Here is a 17,648-nt window from a genome sequence, read left to right as displayed (position 1 = left end):
ACACTCACTAATAGTGCCCTCTCATGTGCCTTCATTTATGAATAATATCAATATTACATTTGCTTATAGTCATTAAAAATTCCCACTTATGCTCTTCCACTCTCTAATAATGCTCACTCATGGAGTTCCACTCTCTAATGCTGTCTGATGTGCCTCTTTTGTTTAGTAATGCCCCCCCAGATGACCCAAGTCTTTAACCCTTTCCTGACATCCGCCGTACTAGTACGGCGCATGCCGGGTATGTAACTATGGCGACCGTCAGAGAGCCGGGCGGCCACCATAGCCGCCAGGTGTCTACTGCTTTACGCATTAACTCTTCCGGCACCTCAGTCAAAGCTGACTGAGGCGCCGTTTTCCCGGCAGCGCGTGGGCGCTGCCATTTCTCTGGTGATCGCCGGCACCCGGAGTTTGCTCCGGGGCCGACGTCACGTTACTATGACAGCCGGGAGCCTTGTGAAGGCTCCCTGGCTTGTCATTACATTGCTTCTATTACAGGCTATGCTACATAGCCTGAAATAGATGTGCCGATATTTTGCAATGCATTAGCATTATAATGCATTGCATTAGTGATCAGACCCCCTGTGAAACACCTACATGTTAGATATCTCCGTATCTGAAATTGCCCGCTCTACAAATCTATAAAAATATTTTTCCTGTAAGGTAAACGCCGTAGCTGGAAAAATAGTCAAAAGTACCAAACCGCCGTTTTTTCACTGTTTTGATTCTGATAAAAATTTGAATAAAAAGTGATCAAAGCAATAGCATTTCCCGAAAATGGTAGAACTAAAAAGTACACCCGGGCTCCCCCCCCAAAAAAAAAAGACGCCCTATGCATCCCCGTACACGGACATATAAAAAAGTTACAGGTGTCAAAATATGACAACTTTTAGAAAAAAAAATTTTAACACAAATTTTGGATTTTTTTTAAGGGGTTAAAATGATAAACAAAACCATATAAAAAAATTTCCACCTTCCCAGTACATTATACAGAATAATTAATGGTGGCATCATGAAGAAAAATTTGTCCCGCAAAGATTAAGACTCTGGCTCTGGGAGCAGAGAAATAAAAAAGTTATGAGGTTTAGAAGGAGGGGAGTCAAAAATGAAAACCCGAAAATCAAAAAATGCCATCGGTGGGAAGGGGTTAAAAATGCCCCCTCATGTGCCACACTATGACCATTATGGAACAAGAATAATTAGGTAATTCCAATCCCATGGGAAGTCCTTCCTCTCTGCCATTCCCTGCCTCTCACTGGCAGCAGGTTGTAGCTGTATGAGATTTATTTACCAATGTTTTCTGGACTTCTATGACTACAAGAAAGGTTAGCCAGTCTACTTGACTACTAGGACAGCGAGTGGGCTGCTGTGACTACTGATAAAGCTGGTGGAGTTTATTGTCACTAATGGGGAAGATATGGGGCGTCACTTGTAGTGACTGGCATTGGTTGCCTGTTTGGAATAAAGGGTTATGCCATGAATAGTATTTATCCTCTATCTATAGGATAAATACCTGGTTGGTGAGGGTTTGACCATTGAGACCCCTCCCAATCCCAAGACTTCACACTTGTATGAAAGTGTAATGGTGGTGATGACTTAATTCAACATATAGGCATATAAAGTCAGTATATATAGTACAGTCCAAATGAAGTGAATACAATTCCAAGTGGAGTAAACATAGGTGACGTTTCAGTCAGTTCGACCTTCATCAGACTCTAATATATATGCTTCAAAGGAGCGGGTGCAATGGAAGGCCGGGTGTCCGCATATGGAGCGCTTTCCCTTCCAAGTGTGAAGTCTCTTACTTACTGTTATTTACAGGTTGGGACCCTACTTCAGCACGCCTTGCACAATAGTGAGCCCCCTACATCCTTACAAATCCCCTCCCTTCTACATTATTTCTCAGACCCTGTTGCCCTCACCTAAAAATTCCCCTGCATATCAACGCACTTTGTTTCTTGTACATATAGATACTGGCTGGTAACAGGCTCATGCAGCCTATATTATTGTTATTTGGATGGTTGGACGATTGTACAAGGACTCTTACCTCTTGTGTCTCCCCTTCATCCTCATAGATTGTAAGCTCTTGTGAGCAGGGCCCTCCCTCCTACTGAATTGGTGATGATAAATGAATTACTCTGTAATGTCTCATATTGTCTGTACCCCTGATATATAATGTGCTGCAGAATATTCTGTTCACTATATAAATAAAAATTATTATTGTTACCTGAATAGAATTGTCCTTTTTTATATTTGTCCCATTACTGGGAATTCCTATGACATCTATAAGATTTGCTATTAATGTCTGATGGGCATGGGTCCTACCTTTGGGACTTCTCTAGGACACCTCTGCCAAGAACAAGGGTCTTGCATCCTCCATTCTACCTGATGAAGTATCCGCCAGCTACTATAGACCTTCTCAGTATTGTAATACCCACAGAAGTGAGAGAGCCATGAACATGGCGGGGACTTCTGATCTCAGCCTATGTTAGTGTCCCACATTTACTGCAGTTTGGCACAACCATTAGTTGCATTATGTTTTTCCCCAACCTGATGGCTAGTGCCAGGACAGGTGTAAGTTTAAGTACAAGTCTTACGTTCCCCTATAGGAACTTACATCAGCACTGGAGATGACAAGCCTTAGTAAGGATTTCGGGACACCTAACTGTTTGTAGATCTCGGTTGTCCACGTTTCTCTTACTTTAGTTACAGTGAAAACCTGTAAAATATAATATACAGTACTATAACAACTTAAGTACTAGATCTAGTACATATATGTAGTGTGCTAGGCCTCGCTTTGATGCATCGTCCGGTTACGGTCCTTGTGTCTCTCTACTTTTGCGATGCATCTGTTAGAGAATAGCTATCGTTCTATGGGACTGGCATTTCCATATTGTTTATAGAAAAACATTGCTGGCTACTTACAGAATGGTTATATCTTGATCATCTGGGCATTGAGCAAAACTTTGCGCTAAAATAACTATGCGCCTACACAAACTACACAGGACGGTATTCAGGTATGTCATCCATCTAACTCACGGGGTGCATTGTAGTGCCCCATTATCATTGCAACCTACCTCGCGCTGATCATCCAATCACAAGGCAGGGGGTGGAGCCACTAGACACGCCCCCAGCTTATTTATTTTCTATCTGGCTGATCCTATCAAGGTTTCCTGATTAGTCTGACATAGATAGCAATGGGATAAACGCATTGAGATAAATCCGATTGTAATACCAGTCAGCTGAGGGGATTCAAGAATGTCCTGAAAGATATCATTTGTGAGAGTCGGAATATTAGTGAGCAATTTCATAATCAAAATACAATCATTTCTTGACAGCAGACACACAATAATAGAAAGTAAGAAACATAAAGCAAGTGCAATACATGTAATATGTCAATGAATTACAATTCCAGTAGTCACGTCATTTTAGTGTTGGCCCCTCCTGCTGCAGGACACTAGTCAGCCAATCAGTGGCTGAGCTGCAATGTGTGATGGATCGGAGCATTACCGGTCAGACAATGATTGGCTGGTGCACTTGTACACGGCAGAAGGTAAAGACTGGGGACCTGAATGGAGACTCTGCTGGATCCCTGACTGAATGTACAGTAGAGTATATACTGTTGGTTATTAGTAACCTTTTCTATCTGTTCAAAAATAAAATGGAAGACACCTTTAAATTCCCCTGCAGCACCACTGACACAGAAAAGAAGATTTAGACAATTACCATTGAAATCAATAGGCTGTTACTGTGCATGTGTAACCAGAGTGCTCCAGGAGCAAGACACACTGTAGCTGCTCTCCGTTACATATGGTATATAGATGAGGGTCCTGACTTGAAAATGTCCTAAAATTATTTTTCCAAGGTGGGCGGCTGCTTCAGGATTGAGGACAGTTAGACGTAGTTAAGTCTCTGACTTCCTTCATATCATATTCACAGATGAGAGATGTTCTTCCACTGCAGAGAATCTTTGTTCACAACTCAAATGTCAATGGTTGCACTTAAAGGGCTTGTCCACTTTCAGACCAATATTGAGAGGCAAATGTTATTGTCTGTATAATAAAAAAGTTCTACAAATTTCCAATATACTTTCTGTGTTTTCTAAATCTTTGCTTGCTTTCATTCATTCATTCATTCTGCTTATTTGCAGTGGATAGAAATCAGTCCTTGGTCATGCAATATACAGTCCATGGTCATGTGACGGACACACAGGTGCACAGCTCATTACCAGGCAGATGTCTGATTACTGTGCTGTGACTATAACAAACTGTGCATCTGTGTGTCCATCACATGACCATGGACTGTATATCACATGAAAAAACTTAGAAGTTTACAAAGAAGGGAGGGGGAGGAATGTACAAGAGTGAAGGAGATAACAGAATAAAACAAGACTTAGAATTTCTGTTCAGCTCCAAATCCAGTCTATTACAACCAAAGTGGTTTACTCATATAAAGAAGTACTGATGTATATCCTGCCTTTACAGAGCAGACTCTCCTCTACTCACTGTGTGCAGTACATGGCAGCTAGTCTTCACCCAATAGCTCAGAAAGTAGAGAAGAGCACAGATCACATGTGACAGGAAACTGCTAAATAATGCAAAACATAAGTCCTAAAATGACTGGAAATAGGGTTATTCCTCATGTACAAAAACACAGCACCTTATCCTCAATAGTCAGATGATAGAGGACCTTTCACATTCTCAGAGATATGCAGTATTATATACTGCTAGAAAGTCGCCTGTGCATTGAATCAGCTTTCCCAGTATGTGCCCCGGTGCTGAAGATATGGGTGTCCACTTCTCCGACTAAAGGCACTAATATTTCCAGCACCGCAAATCTCTGAGGACATGAAAGGTCTTCTTTATAGCTGAAGCGGATTATTGAAAATTCACTAATGCATATCTAACATAGTAGACACAGTTGCTGATAGTGTGTGATTTTCACCGTAATTTTAGGAGGGTGGAGTCTGACAACTGGAGAAAGAAGCGTTTTTCTCTATACAGTATATTACAGAGTTTCTTCTATTCACTTGTATTACTGATTTATGCCATGTTTGTTGAAAGCTTAGTGAAATCACCACTGTAAATGTATTATCCACTGAAATTAAACAGAACCATGATTTGAGGACCACGTCCTTTTAATGTGCACCTTATGCTCCTCCATAAAGACTGCTCTGCATTTTGTTTATACTGATAAAGATGTAACAAAGCCGACACCAATGAATTGGTCAGGGCTGGGCATTGCTGCTGACCACCATGTATCCCTTATGTAAGTTATCCTGAAACAAAGGCTGTTCAATATTTGTTGATCCCAAAGAACAACTCCCTGTATCTCAGCTTCAAGGATTACTGTGTGGGAGTGACATTAAAAAGTTTGTGATTTGGGGGGGTGAACCATAAACCAGTGATTAAGAAAGTCACTGATCACTAGAACAGGAGATGCCAATAGTCAGTTACCCATATATATATAGCATTTATCAGGTGCTGCATGTTATTGATAGGAATAGTCAGGGCCATTCAGATTAGTCTGCCCAATTAAAACTATTTTTAAGTGACCCCCCACAAAAACACATACATTAATGCCCCTTCAGTAGCCCCCAAATAATACTATCAGACTCCTCAGTCACCATCAATATATTACATACACGGCTCCAGCTGCAATAATCGTGTGGCTCAACATGACTCCCTGCAGCAGACATCATCAACCCAAAACTGAATAATGGAGCACAGAGCTGATACCTCCATATTCCACCAATGTATGCAACTCTGTGTCTTAAGGATACAGATAGAGTTGAAATCTCTTCCAGCTGCCTGAAACTAGACTCTCCAGCTCTATCCAGGTCGGCTGAGGGGGCCCCCACTACCATAGGGCCCAGTGTGGATGTTGTGCTTCACCTATAGTTAGGCTGGTCTTACACGACTGTAATTTAAATCTACAAATGGTCTGCAATTGTGGGTTTTCAATTGCGGACCATTTGTGGACACATTATATTCAGTTAGACAACCGGATACTTTATCCATGGTGTGCCATGCCGTGACCGAGGTCCACACTGAATACAGCAGGTCCGCAAAGGCCGTGAATTCACAGCACTGCACGGACTCGCCCATAGAACTCTATGGGAGCGTGCGGCAGGACACGGACGTCTGTGTAATTGGAGTAAAATAGTAGTGTTGCTGATCAGCAACTTGCGGACCGTAAAACCAATACGGTCATGTAAGACGAGCCTTAAAGGGGCTCTATCAGCAAAATCATGCTGATAGAGCCCCACATATGCGTGCATAGCCTTTAAAAAGGCTATTCAGGCACCGTAAATGTTAAATTAAACTACCCCCCCGTTTTAAAATAATAACTTAAAAAAGAATGTGATTTACTTACGGAACGTGCACGCTGGGCGGGCATTCAGGGTGTGTCTTCATCTTCCTCCCCGCCTCTTCTTCCTCCGATGTCTTCGGGTCCCGTCCTCCTCCGGCGCTTGCTCGCGGACACTGATAAAAAAATATAGCCCGGGCGCATGCGCAGTAGCCATAGTAGAAGCCGCGTGCTACTGCGCATGCGCCCGGGCTATTTTTTTTTATCAGTGTCCGCGAGCAAGCGCCGGAGGAGGACGGGACCCGAAGACGTCAGAGGAAGAAGAGGCGGGGAAGAAGAAGACGGCGCACCCTGAATGCCCGCCCAGGGTGCACCTTCTGTAAGTAGAGAACATTCTTATATAAGTTATTATTTTAAAACGGGGGGAGTAGTTTAATTTAACTTTTACAGTGCCTGAATAGCCTTTTTAAAGGCTATGCACGCATATGTGGGGCTCTATCAGCATGATTTTGCTGATAGAGCCCCTTTAAAGTAGCCAGCAAAATCTAAAAAAATAAACTAAACTGATACTTCTATATTATTCTACACTATTGCGCTGATTTCACTAAAATAAACTACCGACTCTTAAAGGGAAATTGTCACATCAAAAATGGTGTTCAGTCTGTAGGCAGCAGGTGATAGAACAGAGGGAGATGAGCAGTCTGATGCATAGGTTTGTGGGAAATATTCCATAGAACTTGTCCTTTATCCATCTCTGCTCTTTGTACCGTATTTTACGGACTATAAGGCGCACTGGACTATAAGCCGCATTGCCCATGAGCGCCTTATAGTCCGTCTCGGTTCATATATAAGGCGCACCGGACTATAAGCTGCAGTCCGGTGCGCATTATATCTTATTGAAAGCGGCGGCAGGCAGACTTTGCCAGTGGCCGCTCAACCCCCCGCGTGCCAGCCGCTTCTATTGGAAGCGCTCGGCAGGCGAGGAGGGGCTCTATCAGCAAAATCATGCTGATAGAGCCCAACCGTAAACGTTAGGTTAAACTACCCCCCCCCCCCCCCCGTTTTAAAATAAAAGCCTGAAACAGAATGTCAAACTTACCGAGCGGTGTAGGGTGGGCGGGCATTCAGGCCTCCTCTTCCTCCGATGTTCCGTCCTCCTCCGGCGCTCGCAAGCTGATAATGGCCAGGGCACATGCGCAGTAGAAGCATTATGATATTGCGCATGCGCCCCGGCCATTATCAGCGAGTGCCGGAGGAGAGGGACGGAACATCGGAGGCAGAGGAGGCCTGAATGCCCCCCCAGCCCGCCCTGCACCGCTGGGTAAGTTTCACGTTCTGTTTCAGGCCGGCGTGACAGCAGGGCTGCCAGACACTTCCTATTCATTTCTATGGGAGCCGACATGCGAGCGCTCCCCTTAGAAATGAATGGACTGCTTTTTTCCATTCATTTCTATGGGGAGCGCTCGCATGCCGGCTCCCATAGAAATGAATAGGAAGTGTCCAGCAGCCCTGCTGTAACGCCGGCGTGTACGGCTGTGATACACGCCGGCGTTCGGTAGTGTGAATGCACCCTTACGGTGCCTTTTATGTATGTATGGAAGCGGCACGCAGTCTTTGCCGCTGCTTCCATCCATATATAAGCCGCACCGGACTATAAGCCGCACTTACGATTTCTGAGGAAATCGTAGGTTTTTATGTGCGGCTTATAGTCCGGAAAATACGGTATATTGTAAAGTCTGCTCAGCTTCTCTTCTTCTATAATATGTCTGCAGATTACACTGCATTATCCATGTGACAAGTTCCCTATAGAAATACCCTGCTGTCCCACCAGATAAAATGATCCCGTCCTCTCCAGTACACATTTCTATGCACCATATACACAATTTCTATATTACTCCATAAAGTAGCCTTTACATTGAATTATAGAGTCTTTCCTATATCAGGTTGGTCCTTCGGACAAACAAGTCTGCAGTTGCCAAACAGAAATATGTTTTAGTTTTTCTCCCTTTAAGCCTCTTTTGTTTCCAGTCTTCGTGCAGCTTTTTTCAGATCTTTAACAATCAAATCCACATCTTCTGTTGAAGTGTCTCGGCCCACACTCAAGCGAATGGCGCCACGTGCTACATCAGGTGGTACACCGCTACTCAGCAGCACATGGGACGGTCTGTGTAAGAAAAATTGGATTTTTGCAAAATTAACATGGAAGGATGTGTGCGAAAAGCATTTCATTAGAAGACATCTATTAGTTATATTGTGTACCTGTCCCCTTTGTCCGAGTGACATGCTGCACCAACACTCGCTAAGAGATACTCACAGTGTGAAAGCCACTCACGGCCTGCAATAAAGAGCAAAGGTTCATGTAAAATGGTTTATAAAAAGACATTAAAGCATATTTATTGTTAAAGAAAATGGCATTCAGGGTCTGGCTGTCCAGTCTCTATCTGTGCACTGTTTCTACTTACATTGTATGTATCAGATTTATTCCCATCAGTATAGTGTGCTAAAGTAAAGCTATCCCCTGGAACATGCCGTGCAGTCTGCAGGTAGCAGGCTATAGTTTTATATGGCTAGATTCATTATAACTTGGAATTTATTCATTGAAATCCCTGCATTTGCTATGCTGTAAAGTCAATAGGACAGTCCTATCAGTGACTTAGAGATTTCCTGTATGACTATGCAACCAAAGATAACAGTCAATGAGTAGGACCCACATCCACATAAGAGGGGACAACTTGCTGATCGCTGGGTATCACCTCCAATCTCCATAACAGGATTTTCCAGTTGGACTGAAAGCACGCATCACATCATACATTTATTTGGGGACTGCTTGAAATAGCTGACAACTTACTCTAAAGAGAAAAAAAATCTAGAACAGCACTGGGTATACAAAAACCCTCTCAAGGGGTTAAGGTGCGAGTCTGCAGAAAATAGCTTAAAAAGTGAGGCGGATGAAAAATAGCAAAGGGTGGATTTATTCCACAAGTGCTACATTTCATTCCTCTGCATGATAAAGGTTAGTTATTTGTTAGTGGACCAAAATACAGCACTTATGGAATAAATCTACTCTGTCATTTTTCATCCAATTTGAGTGCTGGCTCACTTTTTTTGTATTGAGTACGCACTCAGCTATCTCCGACAATTCCCTGTCAAATCAATCGAGTGGCATGCGCTGTCTGACTAACCACTCCATTCAAAACTTGGGTGCAAAACACCCTATTTCTTGGGGTACCATTAATCATCAAGTCATCCCGTATCGTACATGGTTGGAAACCCCGAATAAGCATGAGTAAGAAAAGACTGACATACATACTTACCAAGGACTGGAGGTCTAAGCAATGACACATTGCAGGTGTTAGGAAGACGCTCAGTGCCGGAGAAGTGAGAATTAAACCGGATGTTATCACCAAATACAGCCTAAAATATGGTAACGTAACAGCAAAGTCATGTTCCAGTCTTGCATTGGGATGTAGCGTTGTAATGAGCAGTTACAAAGACACTATGTGAATATTATCAAACCTACACAAGTTATGCTGTAGCTTTCAGCAAGTATTCTAGCACCGCTTTATTGTCAGATACCTGCCCAGCTGCCATGACAGCATATGCTCAACAGTAATATCTCATTGTTACCAGCAAGCTCACGCTGTGGCTGGTTACATGGCAATGTCTGGTAGAAATCTTATAAGTAGCTAACACATGACTTCTGCAACCCCGCTAGTGGCCTCAGTAGCCAAGTACTGTACCAAAGACATTACCTCTCTGCAATGGCAGCCATGATGGCGGTAGTACTGCATAAGACAGCTGAGGCCACTGAGCGATCATGTATTGGTGACGGCTGGAGCAACAGTGCTGGATCACCATGCAAAAGAAGAGGTGAGTAGTGATTTTTTTAATTTCTTTCTCTGCTGTTCTTATAAATATGGCCTTGTTCTAGAAAACCTACTCACCTGTAATCTTTCCTCCAGATAGTCCCGCACACTTCTCATGTGATCCTCGTCCACTGCACACTGACAGTTCACCAACTCCGCAGCCTGCAAAGAAAACAGGCCTAAGCTTAAATTCATAGAAAACTAAAGGCAGTCTCATTGCATATACTATATACCCTACACTCTGCAAAGCAGCAGGTTTCTAGTTATTTCTAACATCAATGTCAGTGAATTCTGATGTGCATGGCATGACTTTCCCCCAATGGCAGAGATATGTGAAGAGGAGGATATGACTAGATTTCAATGTGCCCACTTCTTTCTTGTGGAGGGAGATAAGTCTTTGTCAAAAGGGCTTAGCAGCAGTTTGTCACCCCCTTCCCATAAAACTAAGTGCACGTGCCTGGCTGAGCAGGGAGCTTACTAAAACATGGCATATGACATACACATATATACAAAGAATTTCAGCCTCACCTTCCCAAGTCCTGCAATCATAGGTGTATTCTCTGTGCTGGAGAAAAGACACAATCTTTACAAATCAGCCATATTCCATAAAGTATTAGAAAGCTCTGCATTATGATCTAACCTTAATTCTCTGTTACAACTTTCACAATGTAATGTTAATAAGTAACAATTTCTTCTTTAATTAAAGCGGTTCCCTGGAATCACAATATTGATGGATTATCACTAGGAGAAGCCATCATTATCAGATCAGTGAGGGTCTACCTGCTGCTTACCTGCTGGTCAGCTGAATGAAGGGGCTGCAGCCCTCAGACAAGAGCTTTGGCCTCTTCATTGTGTATGTCGTTTTATTAAGGTTAGGTTCACATCTGCGTCAGAGTCTCCAACTGAAAATTGGCAAAGAGAAAATCCTGCACGGAGGACTTTTTTTTCTTTAACAATTTCAATATAAAAATGTTGGAAATCTGACAGACCCCATTACAGTCTCTGGGGTCTGCGGGTAACCACTGTTTTAGAGGACGGGCTTGCTGTCATTCTTTTCCACCAGTACAAATGTGAATCTAACCTTATCTGAGCATTGTCTTCTTAGCAGTGACTGTGCTGGGTATTGTAGCTCTGTTTCATGCTGAAATACCAGCTTATTTTTTGCGAGACAACCTGTGCTTTTCATTGGTACTATTTTGGTGTACATACAACTTTTTGATCACTTTTTATAGCATATTTTTTAAGGTGAGATGGCAAAAAAACATTATTTCCGGCGGTTTTGTTCCATTTTTTTTCCCGACATTTACCGTATAGGTGAAATAATGTTTTAGTTTTATGATACAGGTTGTTACGGACGCGGCGATACCAAATATGCATTGTTTTTATTATTTTTTAGGTGTTTTTTTTTAATAACTCATTTGCTATAGAAAAAGGGAATTTTGGGGCTTTATTAATTAATTTATTTATTTCACACACTTTATTTATTTATTTTTTACACTTTTTTCACATTTTTTTATTTCTCCTATTAGTGTACTTGAACCAGCAATACTCTGATTGCTGGTCCAGTACTATAGCCTGCAATACACGTGTATTGCAGGCTATATAGGAAGTGTGTCTATGGAGACGCAGAGACACACTTCCGAGCAGGACGGCACGACAGCAAGGATCCAGCAGGTAAGCAGGGGTCCTAGCAGCCCGGGGTCACTAACCAGACCCCGGGCTACATAAAATTCATCAGGGCACCCTCCGATCTCGCCGCGGGGGGTGCCCAGGGGGGGGTGATGTGACCGAAAACACTCCCGATGTCGCGGACATGCGTCTGCAGCATCGGGAGGGTTAATACCGCCGATCGGAGCGGAGCTCCGACCGGCAATTCACTGGGGCTGCTCGTCCAGGCCTTTGGCTGTGTAATGCAGCCGAGTGCCGGGTGTAATGGCGCAGGCACAGCTTCTGTGCCGGCGCCATTACTCGTCAGTAATAGTACTGACCTGAGCGCGAACGTGCTACTTGCCAGTACGTACTATTACTGACCAGAGCGTTAAGGGGTTAAAAAGCATCTTTGTGCATACAACATAACCCTTAAGACAGCCATTGTGATACGTGGCTAGTCCATCCACATGCCCTCACATTGTATTATAGATAGATGACACAGTAATAGACTTCAGATTCAACTGAAATACAAAACACAATACGCAATGAAGTAAAGAATAGAAAATGACACAATAAAAATGGCATATGAATGAGTTGTGGTTCAAGAAGTGGCTTTGAATAAACTTGGGGTTGAATCTAGCCTCGAAGAGTATATATCTTCAATATTTAATGTACAACATAAATAGTGTTAACTACCTTGTGTCCCACAATAGTCAAATAATGGACTCCCAATTTTTGAACATCAACATTGTTCTTCCCCAGAGCTTGTGCTGCATCTGTGTGGATGAGGATATAGGGAAGACCCTTCGCCTCTCGTTCCTTAGAAATAGGTGCCAGACGTTGCGATAATTCTCCAACAGGCTGCATGGAAGATATATGTTATCATTATTATTATTATTTATTCATAGAGCAGGGCTGTGGAGTCGGAGTCGTGGAGTCTGAGTTAGTTTTGGTTGGAGTCAGAGTCGGTAAAAATGTACCGACTCCGATTCCAGCTTTAAAATAAAGTATTAATATTTCATAATTGAATTTTCATATGACTTTTATAAATGTTACTCAAATATATATGTTCTATCAAACTATGAACAACAGTGATAAGCAGTTCTGCTGGAGATAGAGACATTTCTTACTTCTTGTGTGTCACTGTTCCACACTGCCCTTATGTATTCTTATACTTGGTTAACCTCATGCTGCCCCCACCCCCCCCACTTACAATGTATGAAATGAAACTGAAAGTGATAATTAGAGATGAGCGAACACTAAAATGTTCGAGGTTTGAAATTCGATTTGAACAGACGCTCACTGTTCGAGTGTTCGAACGGGTTTCGAAACCCCATTATAGTCTATGGGGAACATATACTCGTTAAGGGGGAAACCCAAATCCGTGTCTGGAGGGTCACCAAGTCCACTATGACACCCCAGGAAATGATACCAACACCCTGAAATGACACTGGGACAGCAGGGGAAGCATGTCTGGGGGCATAAAAGTCACTTTATTTCATGGAAATCCCTGTCAGTTTGCGATTTTCACAAGCTAACTTTTCCCCATAGAAATGCATTGGCCAGCGCTGATTGGCCAGAGTACGGAATTCGACCAATCAGCGCTGGCTCTGCTGGAGGAGGCGGAGTCTAAGATCGCTCCACACCAGTCTCCATTCAGGTCCGACCATAGACTCCGCATCCTCCGGCAGAGCCAGCGCTGATTGGTCGAATTCCGTACTCTGGCCAATCAGCGCTGGCCAATGCATTCCTATGGATTCCTATATTCACACTCGGCTCTGCTACATCACACACTCGGCTCTGCTACATCAGATGGGCTGACCGGCTCATCAGATGTAGCAGAGCCGAGTGTGCACACTCGGCTCTGCTACATCACACACTCGGCTCTGCTACATCAGAAGGGCTGACCGGCACATCAGATGTAGCAGAGCCGAGTGTGCACACTTGGCTCTGCTACATCACACACTCGGCTCTGCTACATCAGATGGGCTGACCGGCACATCAGATGTAGCAGAGCCGAGGGTGCACTAGAACCCCTGTGCAAACTCAGCTCACGCTAATAGAATGCATTGGCCAGCGCTGATTGGCCAATGCATTCTATTAGCCCGATGAAGTAGAGCTGAATGTGTGTGAAGTAGAGCTGTAGGTGTAGTTCAGCAGAACTGGCTCAGCACTGCTACCAATAGGAATGCATTGGCCAGCCTTCGGCCAATCAGCGCTGGCTCTGCCGGAGGAGGCGGAGTCTAAGGTCGGACCTGAATGGAGACTGGTGTGGAGCGATCTTAGACTCCGCCTCCTCCAGCAGAGCCAGCGCTGATTGGTCGAGTTCTGTACTCTGGCCAATCAGCGCTGTCCAATGCATTCCTATTGGAAAAAGTTTATGTCACAAAAATCACAATTACACACCCGATAGAGCCCCAAAAAGTTATTTTTAATAACATTCCTACCTAAATAAAGGTTATCCCTAGCTATCCCTGCCTGTACAGCTATCCCTGCCTCTTAGTCACAAAGTTCACATTCTCATATGACCCGGATTTGAAATCCACTATTCGTCTAAAATGGGGGTCACCTGATTTCGGCAGCCAATGACTTTTTCCGATTTTTTTTCAATGCCTCCGGTGTCGTAGTTCCTGTCCCACCTCCCCTGCGCTGTTATTGGTGCAAAAAAAGCGCCAGGGAAGGTGGGAGGGGAATCGAATTTTTTTGGAGTTTGCCACGTGATGTTCGATTCGAATCGAACACATCGAACACCCTGATATCCGATCGAACATGTGTTCGATAGAACACTGTTCGCTCATCTCTAGTGATAATGTGTTGCAAATTCTTAGTAGTAAAGCTCCTCCTCTAGACTAGATGTTTACTAGGTGTGCGTCTTCCAAGCATCTCACAGCTGCCTGCTACTCAGAAGAGGAAGATTGTAAGAAGTATTATCCTTTCAACAGCTTTGCATCAGTTAACGGTGAGTACATGAGGAATAATAACAGTATTAGGGTGCATGCACACTACGTAACGCCGGGCGTGTATGAGAGCCGTACACGCTGGCGTTACAGCAGGGCTGCCGAACACTTCCCATTCACTTCAATGGGAGCGCTCGTAAACGCCGCTGTTACGAGCGCTCCCATTGAAGTGAATGGGAAGTGTTCGGCAGTCTGCTGTAATGCCGGCGTGTACGGCTCTCATACACGCCCGGCGTTACTCAGTGTGCATGCACCCTTACTGACCACTATATCAGTTGTACGACCTGGCAATAATTTTGTACAATTGTTTTTAGGAAAAACAATTGTCATTTGGATTGTGAATGCAGAATTAAAAACCTGAGAATGTCAAAGAAGCGTCACATTAAATCAGCTGTATTTGAACATTTCACCATCACTCAAGATAGAAAACATTATGTCTGTCAGTGTATGACAAATGATCCAGACGAAAACAAATGCTGTGAAGCCAAGATTAGTGCATATTCAGGCAAAGATAAAAATGTTCCTACCAGAGCTTCTAATCTAAAGAGACATTTACAGCGCTTTCATCTAGAAGTACTGAAAGCAGCGGATGAGAAAGACTGCATCCAAACCAATGAACCAGTGCCCAGCTCTTCCAGCCAAACAAAGGAGCAGAGAACTTTGCAGCCATCAGTTGCAAGATATTTTGTCAGTGACAAAGTTACTGTGACAATGACAGTAGATACATTTAAAAAACAGATCATAGAGCTTGTTGTAAAGGATAGTGTGCCTATTTCATTATTTTCACGACCAGGTTTTATGTGTCTAAATGGGGAAATGGCCCGCATGCTTGGTGTTTCTCTGGAGAGAGAGAGTATTCGAACATTAGTAATCGAAGAACCTTTTAAAACAAAAGGAAGAGCTTAAAAAAACTCTCAAGGGACGCTTTCTGTTTCTTAAAATGGATGCCTGCACACGTCACAGAGTGAACTATTTTGCCATCAATGTCCGATTTGTTTGTGACAAAAATGAAATAGTTACCAAGACATTGGCAGTAAAAGACACCAAAGCTCATCACACCAGTGAGTTTCTCCAGGTCTTGGTGGAAAAGGTTCTGCAAGACTATGAACTTAAAAAAGAGCAAGCTCTTTCTGTCGTAACTGACAATGCTTCACATATGATAATTACTATTAAGCTAATGAATGAGAGTAATGATGGTGGCCAGCAGCTAGAAGAACATTCTGGGTTCACAGACACAGAAATGTTTGAAATAGAGGAACACAGTATTGTAACTGAGGAGCAAACTGAAGTTGCTTCAGATGAACAGCAACATGATAGCTTAGATGATCTTGTTGAAACTGTGTCAATACGTTCTTTCATTCATCACATGCGCTGTGTTGTGCATACGCTACAGCTGGCTATAAGAGACAGTCTGCAAGAAGGACATGCTGCTGCACTGATTGGCAAGGTGAGAAAATTGGCTACTGTTGCCAGAACCCCTAAAGTTGACTCCATTTTGAAGAGACGTGCTGGAAAAGGGGCAATTATTGATCAAGCCACACGATGGGGCAGTACTTACTTAATGATTCAGTGCTTGGTTGAACTGAAACCCTTTCTTGTAGACATGGCTAACCCTTAACTGACGCTAAATGAAAGTCAGTGGAATCAGGTGACTGAGCTGGAAAAATTGCTAGAGCACCCATTTACAGTGACTAAAAGATTACAAGCAGAGGACTTAACTCCAGGTATTTTCTTAAAGGAGTGGAAGAACCTGATGTTTCGCCTGTCCCAAAGAGGAGGGTTAATTGCAAGTGGCATTGCTACATCAATGAAACGGAGAGAGGAGCTCCTATTACAAAATAACGTCTTTTGGCAGCTGTTTATGTAGACCCAATGCATCGGATTCTTCTAGATGATCAACAGCTAACTAAAGGTAAAGAAGCTCTGCTTGAAATAGCAGTAAGGATGAAGAAAGGGTTGCAGAACAGTCAGGAGGAACAAGAAGAATTTGGTCGTCCTGCCACATCTTCACCCTCATCATCAACTGAAGAATTTAATTTCGAAAAATATTTGGATCACAAGGACCGTGCAAAGCGTTCCCGCATAGAAGAAGAGTCATCCACATCAAAGAACACAGCCAGTACATTTCAGCAGAATTTTTCGTGTGCACTAAAAGAAATTGAGAAATTTGACCGTTCATCAAAAATAACAGTGCAACAAGCGATTCCTCTGTATCCTGACATTGTCAGAGATGTTGCCCGAGTGGTTACTGCTTTGCCACCAACCCAAGTTAGTGTAGAGAGGTTGTTCTCTGCTCTCAAAAGAATTAGATCAGATTTAAGGCAATCCATGAAGGAGGATCTGACAGAGGCAATACTTTTTCTGAGGACAAATTTATAGATGTCTTCTTATTAACTGCATAACAGTGTTTATTGCATATTTACTTACAAGAGTTTATAAAAGTTATTTGCTATATTCTAATTGTATTCTAATAAATATAGTTTTTGCTGTAAGTGGTCTGATTACTTATAAGATGGTGAGAAACTGAATAAGCACGATGTTAATAGTTTACAACAGTAAATTTATTGTTACGAATTGGCCATTTATGAAGGAGTTGGAGTCGGAGCCGGAGCCGGAGCCGGAGTCGGAGTCGGAACCTGATAAAATCCAGGAGTCGGAGTCGGAACTGTGGCTTACCGACTCCACAGCCCTGACCGCTACTCATCTCTTAGATCTTAGGGAACATTCACACTACCATCGGTGTCTGACAGCTAGTGTCCGCTGCTAATGTCCATTCAAAATCATGTGCAGACATTAGCAGCAGACACTAGCTGTGTCCTTAACATTTTGCATTGATTTAAATGGAAATTGGGTGCGTTCTTTTACAGTC

The 17,648-nt window shown here is 43.1% G+C and overlaps 1 protein-coding gene across 1 annotated transcript; it reads right to left on the bottom strand.

Annotated features, from left to right (window-relative positions):
* Window positions 1–8,163: 8,163 nt before the first annotated feature.
* On the bottom strand, window positions 8,164–11,022 carry LOC142196920 (selenocysteine lyase-like). Its single transcript, XM_075266898.1, has 6 exons — window positions 10,964–11,022; window positions 10,701–10,737; window positions 10,251–10,334; window positions 9,621–9,720; window positions 8,566–8,641; window positions 8,164–8,470 (listed from the first exon to the last, which is right to left on the bottom strand). Exons 1-6 carry the CDS (start codon window positions 11,020–11,022, stop codon window positions 8,314–8,316), a joined length of 513 nt encoding a protein of 170 aa, XP_075122999.1. The 3' UTR covers window positions 8,164–8,313.
* Between the last annotated feature and the right edge of the window lie 6,626 nt (window positions 11,023–17,648).

This window comes from Leptodactylus fuscus, chromosome 3 (assembly GCF_031893055.1).
Source record: "Leptodactylus fuscus isolate aLepFus1 chromosome 3, aLepFus1.hap2, whole genome shotgun sequence".
In the NCBI taxonomy this organism is placed as follows: Eukaryota; Metazoa; Chordata; class Amphibia; order Anura; family Leptodactylidae; genus Leptodactylus; species Leptodactylus fuscus.
The sequence above is the reverse complement of the archived record's forward strand: the minus strand, read 5'-3'. Positions and strand labels throughout refer to the sequence as shown.

What these genes read in the sequence shown, in the direction of transcription:
- LOC142196920 (XM_075266898.1), bottom strand. Translation starts at nt 11,022, where the DNA reads ATGAAGAGGCCAAAGCTCTTGTCTGAGGGCTGCAGCCCCTTCATTCAG. An exon ending in TTCATTCAGCTGACCAGCAG is followed by an intron (nt 10,738 to 10,963) that starts GTAAGCAGCAGG and finishes TCTTTTCTCCAG; the next exon opens with CACAGAGAATACACCTATGA. An exon ending in ATCTGGAGGAAAGATTACAG is followed by an intron (nt 9,721 to 10,250) that starts GTGAGTAGGTTT and finishes ACCATATTTTAG; the next exon opens with GCTGTATTTGGTGATAACAT.